Here is an 11446-nt window from a genome sequence, read left to right on the forward strand (position 1 = left end):
TAAGGAAAAAACAGCAGATCAGGGTGGGAGATCGCTGAGTAGCTCCCCTGAGGTCAAAAAGCACCTGCAACGAGATGTGAATCTAGCTGTGGTTTAGCCACAGACACAAGCTTATGGCTGAACAATTCGGCTGAACCACACAATGCTGATGTGCCTACCAGCTGAACCCTTTGGCACGGGGACTATAGGGGAAAACGGGGACCCAGGGACCTTGGGTAACGTTGAGAAGGGACCTTCTTGTCAGTCTTGGCCTTCTCTCTCCCATGAACTGAAATTCTGGACATGCTACAGACCAGTGGGTCTGCAGTCCCGTGTTTTTCCAGGTGAGAAAAGCTCAGATGAGAGACATGGAGCTGTGGCAAGACCACAATGACCTAAAAAGAGCCTGATTGCTCTGGATGGTGATGTGTTTTTGATTGCCATGTGGTTTCCTTGGGGCTGTTGGCCACTGCATGAACAGGTCTTACTCAACCAAGCCTCAACAGGCCCAGTAAAGCTCTGATGAACCTTTGTCCTCTCCACTTGCCCTGGAGAGAGGGAAGTTAGCAGCTTTGCAGCCTGATGAGACCTGCCCTGAGGAGGCATCAGCAAGGGCCGGGGGAAGTGTCTACAGCTGAGAAAACAGGAGGTAGCTGGTCCCAGAGTCAGGTGCTGCTTGGTCTCACAGTTCCCTCTTCTTCTTGCTCTCTAGGTGCATATTCCTTGTCCGTGAGAGACAGCGACTCTGCTCACGGGGACATCATCAAACACTACAGGATCCGCTCCTTGGATGGCGGGGGTTATTACATCTCCCCCAGGACGACGTTTGCCAGCCTGCCAGAGCTAATCCATCATTACAGCCGTGAGTTGCTTTCCTTCCCTAATGGGCCTGGGGTCTGCCTCGGGGGTCAGTGTGTGGGCAAAGGGGGGACAGGCTTGCTAGCCACCATCACTCCGTCCACTCTCATGGTCCAGATGTGCTCCTCCAAGCAGAAACTGGGCTCTAATGTCTTATCTTTTGTCCTTGGGCATTGTGAGGGTAAGCTCTGCCCACAGCCGTATAACCAGGGAGTTTCTCCTACCATGAGCGCAAAGAGATGAACGCTGGAGGGATAGGCAGGAGGGATGCCTGGGAAGCAGGGCTGGGACTTACCAGACAGGAAAATTTGCACCTCTGTGACTCTTCTTGAGCTTTTTCCTTTCTTTGGGCCCATTCTGGATGCCTTGATCCCAGTGGCTGAAGCATTGTGCAGTTGTGGAGGTGTCCCATGAGCTGACTTTTTCCTGTCACGGAGAAACAAGTTAGTTTTGGGCTGCAAGTTTTGTGTCGAACTGCCCATTGACCTGTCCTTTGGTTTCTCCTCCCACAGAGAAGGTAGACGGCCTGTGCCAGAGGCTCACAGCTCCCTGCATATCCCTGGTTCCGCAGAGGCCCTGGGCACAGGACGAGTGGGAGATCCCGCGGGAGTCTCTGAAACTCGTGAAGAAACTCGGCAGTGGGCAGTTTGGGGAAGTGTGGATGGGTAAGTACAATGCCCCCCATTCCAGGAAGGAAATATATAAACAGAGGAGACAGAAAACCCTCTTTCCCTAAGACAGGACTGCTCTGGGCTTGAGGATCCTAAAGCACAAACACATGCTTTACGGGTACACCTGTAGCAGGAGATTCTGTACTCCTGGAAGGACCAGACAGGTTGTTTGCATGGCTCCGTGGTCCAGCATGGGTTTCATAGGCTAGATGTATGCGAGGGGTCTCCAAGTAACTACGTACTCACTTCCCAGGGCATGCTCTCATTCTCTCTGGAAATCCCGGACAGCAATCTGGGATCATAATTTACCTGGGTGACGCTGCCCTACTTTTTCTGCTTCTCTCTTCTACTTTATAACCCAGACCCAAATCCCTCGTACGTCCCTGCCCATTGCTAACCAACGGGAGAGGAAGTGGGGCGAGCTCAGCTTCCTCTGCTGTCCCCTTTGGGGTTGCCTGTTGCCTTGGCAATTGAGATTGCGGCCAGCACCAGACTGAGCTGACCTCCTGGCTGCAGAGTCCTGGTTTTCTTGAGTATTTGGTTTATTTGAAAACCTAGCCAGTGGATGGCTCTGGGGATTTCACCCAGGAAGGGCCCTAGGACGGCTGAGGGAGGATGGGCTCAACTCATGAGCCTCCTTCACCTAGAGCGGGGATGACCCTTGACAAAGCCACATTGATTGACAAACGTGCCATGCCTCTCCTTTCCCCTCTTATACTTGCTGGTTGCTCAGATCTCACTGTACTGAGGTTTACAAGTTACTCCCTTTCCTGTTCCCGAATCCACCAGCTCTTCTGCTCCTTATTTTGTGGCCTGACAGTGCCCATAGAGACGCCAAAATTCCTCACTGCATCATTATCTCTCTGCAGGCTACTACAAGAACAACATCAAGGTGGCTGTGAAGACCATGAAGGAGGGCAGCATGGATCCTGATGCCTTCTTGGCAGAGGCAAACCTGATGAAGAGGCTCCAGCATAACAAGCTGGTCCGGCTATATGCGGTGGTCACGAAGCAGCCAATCTACATTGTGACAGAGTACATGGCCAACGGTAAAGAGCCTCATGTAACATTTTTGCTGGGTTTCTGCAAAATCGGGTCATTAAACTGACTGGTACTCCCATCCATAATGGGAAAGGGGGGGGTGAGCATTGTACCCAATCTGTAAGGAAAGGACTAAATGGTCTACAAGGCTGTTTCTAGGACTAGAAGAGACTTTCTGGGTAATTAAATATGCGCTCACAAATTTCATAAGCCACTTCGCAAGATGGTGATGCTCCATTTCAAGAGCATTTAAAGTTCTGATCTCGACCATTCCAAATTTTTACTCTTTTCATGGTGACATTGTCCTTTCTTTTGCCCCTCTATCCATGAGGCTTGGGGTGAAGAATGTCCAGCACTTTGCAAAAGGTGTGTGCATTAATAGGGGGGGGAATTGGGCTGCTTTTGGGAACTTTCCTAATAGAAGGTGCTCCAGGGGACACCCACTGTCAACCCTCAGATTTTCTTTAAGATTCAGGCAGATTTGTTGCATATACTCAGAAAAACACCAGGGAAAACAAATGCATGGGCTTATTCGGAAGCATCACAGCAGTCTCTCCTTTTCTGCAGGGTGTTTGCTGGATTACTTGAAGACAGAAGAAGGAAGCCAACTGAATCTCCCAAAACTCATTGATATGTCTGCTCAGGTTAGTGAACAGCCTCTGGAAACGGACTCGAGGCCACGATTTGTTGTCTCAGTGAAATTCTTGCAAGTTTGAAGTCTGTGTCAGCGTCGAGTGTCACGGAGAAAAACAGCACCTCCTGGTGTGCTGTCTGAGGGTTTCTCTGTCAGCACTCGTGTTCATGTGCAAGTCAGCTCTGCAGTGCTCTGCTCTCCTTAGGGCAGACTCTGGGGAACTTAGTACAGTGCTGAGGGTTGTTTTGGTTTGTTTTGTTTTGTTTCATTTTGTTTTTCAGTCTTACTGAGCAGGAAAAAGTCTGTTTCTCTTTTTACCAAACGAATGAGAAAGCTCAACAAAGAGACTTTCTATATAGAGACAAACTGGCTTTCAACAGTTCTTCCCTCTTGACAATTGGGCATAAAGAATGATGTGTCCCTCAAATCTGGAAATATTGTTATTTATAAGAAACATTTGCCTTTATAGGTTTGTGTCTCTCTAAGCATCTCTAGGCTGTAAATGTTAATAGTTGGTTATAGACCCAACTGCAGCATCCTTATTTAGTACCTTTCCCTCCCTCCCTCCCTCCCTCCCTCCCTCCCTCCCTCCCTCCCTCCCTCCCTCCCTCCCTCCCTTCCTTCCTTCCTTCCTTCCTTCCTTCCTTCCTTCCTTCCTTCCTTCCTTCCTTCCTTCCTTCCTTCCTTCCTTCCTTCCTTCCTTCCTTCCATCTTGCCCCTCCCTCCCTCAATTTTTCATTCTTTCATTCCTTCTCTTAAAAGATACAGCCAGTGGTTTATTTTAAATACCTAGTGATAAAGAGAATGGTCCAAATTCCTTGGTACTACACAGCCCTTAGGTTGATGGGAGATTTACACCACAGAACGTGGCTCGATGCATTTCTATGGAAGAGGAAAGCACCACAGCCTGAGCAATCTGCTCTCACAGATGTGACCCAAACAGCTCCACAGCAAAGCTGTCAGCCGACACCATATGCTGGTGTGAGACACCAACAGCAGAAGCTCCGAGTCTTTATGCAGTTCTTTAACACAACATTTATAACTTGCAGTATTTAGCACGTGGAACAGCAAAGCATTTCCAGGCAGGTGTGTGGGAGCATTTGGGGCTGGGGCAATGGCCTTGTTTGTCCCAAGCAACGGTGTTGTATAACTCTGACAGCACAGTGGTTGCAGGAGGATCCCAGCAGGATTCAGACATGCACTCGGTAGCTCTGGGAGGAAGAGGAGGAGGAAGAGATATTTTGCAATTGCTGCTCATCTGCGGTGTCAGGATGACATCACGACCCAACAGGCGCCCAGCCCTTTCGAGAGCAATTTTGGATCCAATTGCATCTGTTGGAGCTAAAATTAGAAAGCTCTGGGCTGATGCACTCGATCCTGTGGTCAGTCTCAGGGGTGAAAGCTCGAAAGCTCTCTGGGCTGGAACCAGCCCATCGCTGGGTGCTATCTCATTAACATCAGGACAGGAAATTACATCAATTCTTCCATTTTCCACTGCAGCAAACAACACTTGCACTGAAGGGGTGTTGACACAGGTTAGAAATGCAGCATTGGAAAGTATGTGTTAGTATCCTGTTTGAAACCACATGTAAGCAGAGATGCTGATGTGAATCTGTATGGAGTGGAAAATCGCTCTGCCTTCACCCGCAGGCGTTTAGAGGTTTAAATAGATGCTAACCATTATTAGAAGGGGTTGCGTGCATCCACTCACCCTCCTGATAAACACCTCGCCCAAATCTGGACTTGGCTAATAGAGCAGCCTCGCAGCTTTGCAATCCCCCTGTGTGCTACATCACCCAGCAACAAAAGATTGCTGCCCGCATTTATAGGTACTCATCACACACCAGACACCTCCCCAAGCTGCTCCCTGCTCAGGATCTCAGGAGCAGGAACCTCCCAAAGTAAAGTTTGGAGGTGGTTGAAGAAGGCAGCATGTGCCCAGGACGCAGGACTTGCCCAGGACAAGGGATTTGCCCACGGGCATACCTGTTATCTCACTCATATTCCTATACATTTCTGGGTCTTCTGCTCTACTGCATCCTGTAGGTATCAGAGGGATACTACATTGTGTCCATGGATCCTAGCCTGGATCCAGCCCAGGGAAAAAAAACATCAGTCTCATCTGTGTTGTGGAAGGATCTCCAGGGGTCTCTTCCCCACCCCAAAGCAGACCAGCTAGGGAAAAGGGAGGTTACTGAAAATTATCTGGCTGTCCCTTATCTGGACTTTGGTACTGTGACTGAGGGACAGGCAAGCCCTTTGAGTTTTTTTTTATTATTATTATTTTTCTTCTTCTTCTCCTTTTTTTTTTTTTTTTAATTCACTTACTTAATCTGTAGTATTTATAAATAACTAGTGGGGAGAGTCTTGTGGCAGAAACTGGGAATCCAGTGATGTGGCTTCAGGTTTGCTTCAACTTTCCACACCTTGCTACAGACACAGCTCAAAGCCACAACTTCTGAGCAAAACAGAGAGTGACACTTCTGCTCTGCTCGACTTGGGATGCCAGCTGCATGCTGGTAGAGCTGCACATAAACACATATGCGTGGGTGATATGTATTTATGGATGGATGGGTCTGTCTGCTTCTTTATCTGCCTGTTTATTGATCTGTCTGTCCATCCATCCATCCATGGATGGAGGTCCATGCACATGGAGGCATGTGGACAACCCTACAAACTTGCTGTGCATTTGTAAATGGGGCTGAGATGCAGCCAGGCTAAGATATCATGGGAAGGTGCTGATGAAGACGGGCTCTTCCTCCTCTCCTAGGTGGCAGAGGGGATGGCATACATCGAGCGAATGAATTCCATCCACCGTGACCTGAGAGCCGCCAACATTCTCGTCTCGGAGACGCTCTGCTGCAAAATTGCTGATTTTGGCCTGGCCAGGATCATCGAGGACGAATACTTGGCGCAAGAAGGTGGGTGGCGTTCCCAGCATTGCCTCACCGACACGTTTCCCTTATCTCCAGCCCTCCTGCCAGGCAGATCTGCCAAGACATGGGGCACCCAAGGGCTGAGCTGGGACCAGGCACAGGGCGCTGCCATCATTGGCGTGAGACCAGAGCCCCCTTTCTGCTGCTGTCAGCACCCAGGAAGCAGGCACAGCAAGCACGAGAGCCAAAAATGGGCTCCCACAAGAAGCAGCAGCACTTGGGGACATTAAAAAGCAAGTGAAGTTTGCAGAGGGAAAGGGGATTAAAAAAAAAAAAAAAAGTCTTTTGGCACCATTTGGGGGAGTCCTGCTGAATCTCAGGTTGTGTTCCTAGAGAAATTTTGACCTCCAGTAGTGAAACTCACTGCCTGTACCTACATGTTAACTGTGAGTCAGCCCGAAGGGAAGGAAATAGCAGCGTAATTCAGTCACTGCACACACGGGACCGCAGAGGGGAGCTGGAGCCGTGTATCTGGACCTCGGGGAAATTTTCAGACGTCCCAGGCAAGCAGAGCCCAAAGCAGATCACGTCTCTTGAATAACAACCACAGCTTACAAAGTGTGGGACAGGGTTTGAAGCCTGGCAGGTGTTTCCCGAGGGAACAGCACACCCAAAACATCTAAAACAAACAAACAAACCCAATATTCCCTGTATTAACACAAAATGTCCTTATGGCTCCACCTGCAAAGCCAAACCCCTTGCTAGGGCTGCTGAATGTGTGAGCTGGTGGTGGACAGGAGAGCACAGCCATGAGAGATGGCAATTGGTTTGGTTGGTGCAGAAATCTGTCTACAGCCTTCTGGCAGCAGGTTTAAGTGAAATACCTCTGGTTGTGGCTTTTTTTTCCTGTACTTCAAGGTCAATTACGAGAGAGTGCCATTCAGATTGTGAAGGGGCCCTGTAGAACATGAGGGAAATAGGAGAAATGATGGAAACCAAACAACTAAATCTGGCGTGGCACTTACCATAAAAAATTCAAATTCTGGAAACCCACCTTTTTCCAGAGTTGGGATGAAGCTAAGATGCCCTATATGGAATATTTTGAGGAAAGGAAATTGAATATATATATTTTTTTCTTTTACAATAGGAAAATTCTGATTGAACTTGCTATTCTCAGTATACTTTATGATACAAATTATGCCCATTTCAACATATAAAATTATTTCTAAATGGAAAAATCCCACAAACATCATTTGTGAAATGTCATGAAGGGATACTTTGAGATTGCTGCAATTATTTAGGGGAGTTTTTGTCCTCAAGAGAAGTTTTGGTGAAATCAGTATAATGCTGTTAACATACTCAGAGGACCTACATCTCCAGTGGAAAACACTTCTTATCAGCATTTTTCCAGCTAGCTTTAATCTTGAATAACAACTGCCCCTCTATCTTCTTTGAACAATTTTCACTTAATAGATTGCATTTCCTAAACTCATCAGTCTGCTTGTCAAAAGTATGACATGCAGGAACAAAGGCACTTATTTCACACACTGCCTTTGGGCTTTCAGCCCTGTGAGGATATATACAAATAAAAATGTGTTTTTCCCTGCAGTCTTTAACACGTTCGGTTCCTATGCCTCGAGGTTGGTTTGGTTTGGTTTTTTATTTAGCCTCAGCAAAACTGAAATTGCAATCATGTGGTCATTGCTGGCTGTAGTTGCCAAAAAAAGACCTTGGTGGACAGAATCAAACAGGATGTTTTCTGTTTGTAGAATACATACGCAGATTTGAAAACCAGAGAACCTATGTCTGCATCATTTGTGCACTTTTGCTGTAAACAGACCCCTGGAAATGAGCAATTTTAGACAGAAAAAAATCCTACTGTCTTGGCCTCTAATCAAGCTATGGTAAGCACTGACTTCAGGCAGCACAGGCACATCCTTTGGGCTGCAGGAACCCACTGGTTAGCACCTGAGGAGCAGTTGGTGTCCCGTGAGAGCTTCTGGCTGCTGAAGGTCTGCGGCAGTGGCTGCTCAGCGTCTGTGGTGCTGGTCCTGGGCTCCGTGCCTGGGAGTCCAGTGCTAAACACACAAGAGATGCAAAGGCGTGAGAGGACTGTAGATTCCTCTAACTTTATTAGTGAAATAGTTTAATTAGAGGGTTTTTGTATGTGTGTGTTGTTTTTTTTTTTAAATATGCATATTAGCAGCTACCTAATATATTAATTTTTTTCCATTATTTGGCTTCTGTGTATCAGTACCTATGCATGTTTATAAGCACGTGTGTCAAAAAGTCTTTAGAAATGAAATACCTTTGATGGCACTAGAAAACAGAACTGAGAGAGGCAAAGTGATGCCTGGCAGAAATGACCTTTTAATGAAGCAGGAGACAGGCAGCAATGACCTTCCTCTGGCCATTTCTCCGTAACTCCACAGCACCTTCAATATGTCCCATGACATCTCCCTGGTGCAGCCAATGGCCTCAATTTTTGGGGAACCACTTGCTAATGCCCATGAGCACCTCCTGATTTTCTTTTTTCTTCCTCCGGACAGGGGCCAAGTTCCCGATCAAATGGACGGCGCCGGAGGCCATTAACTTTGGAGTTTTCACCATCAAATCCGACGTGTGGTCTTTTGGGATCCTCCTGACTGAAATCATAACCTATGGCAGGATCCCTTACCCAGGTACGGTGCGCTGTGAGTAAAGGAGGAGCATGCAGCAGCTTCAAAGCATCTAGCGATGCTTCATGCCCGGAGACATGTAGAGGGGAACTCCCAAAAAACCCACAGAAAGGAGTTGGGGAGGGCGCAGAGGGATGGATGAGGGAATACAACCACAGATAGTGCCAGTGGTTTACCCTTGCCCCTGCATCCCCACGGTGCTGAATAACTCCTGCTGGTTGCGTTCCCCTCTAGGGATGACCAACCCCGAGGTGATTCGCAACCTGGAGCGGGGCTACCGCATGCCCTGCCCGGACATGTGTCCTGCCGAGCTCTACAACATCATCCTGAAATGCTGGCGAAACAAGCCCGAGGAGCGCCCGACCTTTGAGTACCTGCAGTCGGTCCTCGAGGACTTTTACACGGCCACGGAGAAGCAGTACGAGCCGGAGCCGCAGCTGTAGGCCACGGTCCCAGCAGCGCCTGGGGACAGGTCTGGAGGAAAGCCACCATCCCACACAGCCCCGCGATGGCTCTCATCACGCCTTTCCCTTTCTCCTGTGTGCTGCCACGATAAGTTTGGAGATGGGGAAGGAGGAGGGACGTGAGGGGGGGGCGGCTGCTGCCAGCTCTGTTGCCGTCACCAAGACTGAAGAGGAGGCCAAGAGCTGGAGCAGCTCCTTCCTCCTCGGCCTTGGAGGGCTGCTCCCATCAGGGGACTCTGCTGTGACCTTCTGCGGCCTCCTTCCTGACCCACCTGGGGGCAGAAAAGCCGCTCAGCCCCCCCAACTGCCATCCCTCTACCCCCAAAGGAGAGGGGAACACAGCCAGGAGTGCGGTACGGGGTGGTTACACAGTGTCCCCCTGCGCTGATGCCACCGCCGGCATTACTACAGCCCCCTTCACGCCACGGGCAGGGGTGGGATGTGTCCTCTCTGCACCTCCGTGGGCCACACGAGGCCCCCAGGCTTTGGAGCAACCCCTCCATGTGGTGCCAACCCCAAATCCGTAATAAAGAACTGGATACGACCCTTTCCCATTTCTTTATTCGGGCGTCAGGCTAAGAACATGCTCCACCATCTCCCGTGCCTCCTCCCAGCCCAGGGAGGAGAAGGGAAGAGGCCGTGGGGTTCCCTTGGGCTGTATGGGGGGGTTTGGGGTGGTACCGGGGTGCAGCGGGAGTCCCCAGGCAGCAGGGGGGGGTCCCCAGGGTGCACCCCTGCGACTCCCGGCACAGGCAGGACGAGAGCCCGGAGGAAGGGGAGATGTTCGTGGTGTGGCCACGAGATGTCCCTGCTTCCCTGCAAATCTGGGTGCCTCCCACAAGGGGGGTGGGAGTAAAAATTAAAATGAAATGAAATGAAATGAAATGAAATGAAATGAAATGAAATGAAATAAAATAAAATAAAATAAAATAAAATAAAATAAAATAAAATAAAATAAAATAAAATAAAATAAAATAAAAAAATAAAATAAAAAATAAAAATAAAATAAAATAGAATAAAATGAAATAAAATAAAATAAAATAAAATAAAATAAAATAAAATAAAATAAAATAAAATAAAATAAAATAAAATAAAATAAAATAAAATAAAATAAATAAAATAAAATAAAATAATTAAAATAAAATAATAAAACCCTAAATAAAAAAGAGAGCTCAGCTCTGCTGGGTCGGGGTAGTGGAGGATGAAGGAATAAAGCACAAAGCCCCCACCAAAGGGGCGTGAGCAGCTCAGGAATGAGCACCAGGCTGGGAGCTGGGCGGGCTCCCGTTCAGATTATGGCACGGAGCAGCGTCTCCCCAGGGTGCTTGCTCTGCTGGTTGCTCCATGAAGCAGAATTTGAGTCCTCAAATTGAGAATTTGAGAATTTGGGGAGGGAGCTTCTCATAGCATAATGTCAGCAGGATGCCAGGAGAATGTGACAGCAGGGATGACTCCGGTCTGCCAGGGAGAATACCTGACCATTGCCAGCACGTGTCAGGGAGCTGCCTGTGCACACTGCTGCTGCGAGAGTCTTGGAAGCAAAAGGCACAAAAAGGCTCATAACGAATTTGTAGGGACAACTTAATCATTGACAGGTACATTCAGGTCAAGTTCATTCACCTGTCCTTTGCCTGTGGTGGGCCAAAATCCCTTGTTATGGTGCCAGCACCCTCTGCCATGTGTTCCTGAAGGGATAATAATGCTTGTGTTGGTGTGAGCAGCACCTTGCCTAGCTTTAGACCCTGTATCCCTCCTTTGCAGACCCAGCACTGGGAGAAATAGCCCACACGGACTGGCTGAACATTCTCAGGAGGCAAAAGTCTGCACACTGCTGGTTTGCACAAGCTGGAGGTGTCATTCCCTGCATCCCCAGGAGGGAAGGGGGCTTTAATTTCAGTAAATGAGGGCCCCAGACAGGGAAGGAAGGGAATTGGGTGAGATGACAGTACCTCATCTAGAGGTAGATCCAAAGGAGACGTGGTTACCTCCTGAGCACTTCTCTGAGCCACCAGCAATAAATTAGCATTGATCAGCAGGGCAGCAGCCATGTGGCCAGGGACCAGACACACTTACACAGACTTCTTCATTGAATAACCCCATCCAGCCACCTCCATCTTCACAGCCCTAGTCCTGTGCCTCCTGAGCCACGTGCTAGTAGATCCTAGTGCTAATTTGGGATGAAACAGCTTGTTTCCTGGCTCCACAGCACCAGCTATGGGCCCTACAACTATACGGAAGCAAGAAG

The 11446-nt window shown here is 48.5% G+C and overlaps 1 protein-coding gene across 2 annotated transcripts in view; it reads left to right on the forward strand.

Annotated features, from left to right (window-relative positions):
- BLK (BLK proto-oncogene, Src family tyrosine kinase) overlaps nt 1-9867 on the forward strand; it is a 42578-nt gene extending 32711 nt beyond the window's left edge. The window contains exons 7-13 of one of the 2 annotated variants that reach the window (XM_083829182.1): nt 692-841; nt 1350-1502; nt 2378-2557; nt 3117-3193; nt 5954-6104; nt 8609-8740; nt 8972-9864. In XM_083829182.1, the coding sequence (XP_083685308.1) occupies nt 692-841; nt 1350-1502; nt 2378-2557; nt 3117-3193; nt 5954-6104; nt 8609-8740; nt 8972-9180 (1052 nt within the window). In that variant the 3' untranslated portion in view covers nt 9181-9864. Of the gene's footprint in view, nt 1-691; nt 842-1349; nt 1503-2377; nt 2558-3116; nt 3194-5953; nt 6105-8608; nt 8741-8971 lie in introns of both variants that reach the window. The other variant, XM_083829183.1, reaches the window with a different exon arrangement.
- The last annotated feature ends 1579 nt before the right edge of the window (nt 9868-11446 follow it).

Source organism: Anser anser (assembly GCF_964211835.1).
Source record: "Anser anser genome assembly, chromosome: 3".
Taxonomy (NCBI): domain Eukaryota; kingdom Metazoa; phylum Chordata; class Aves; order Anseriformes; family Anatidae; genus Anser; species Anser anser.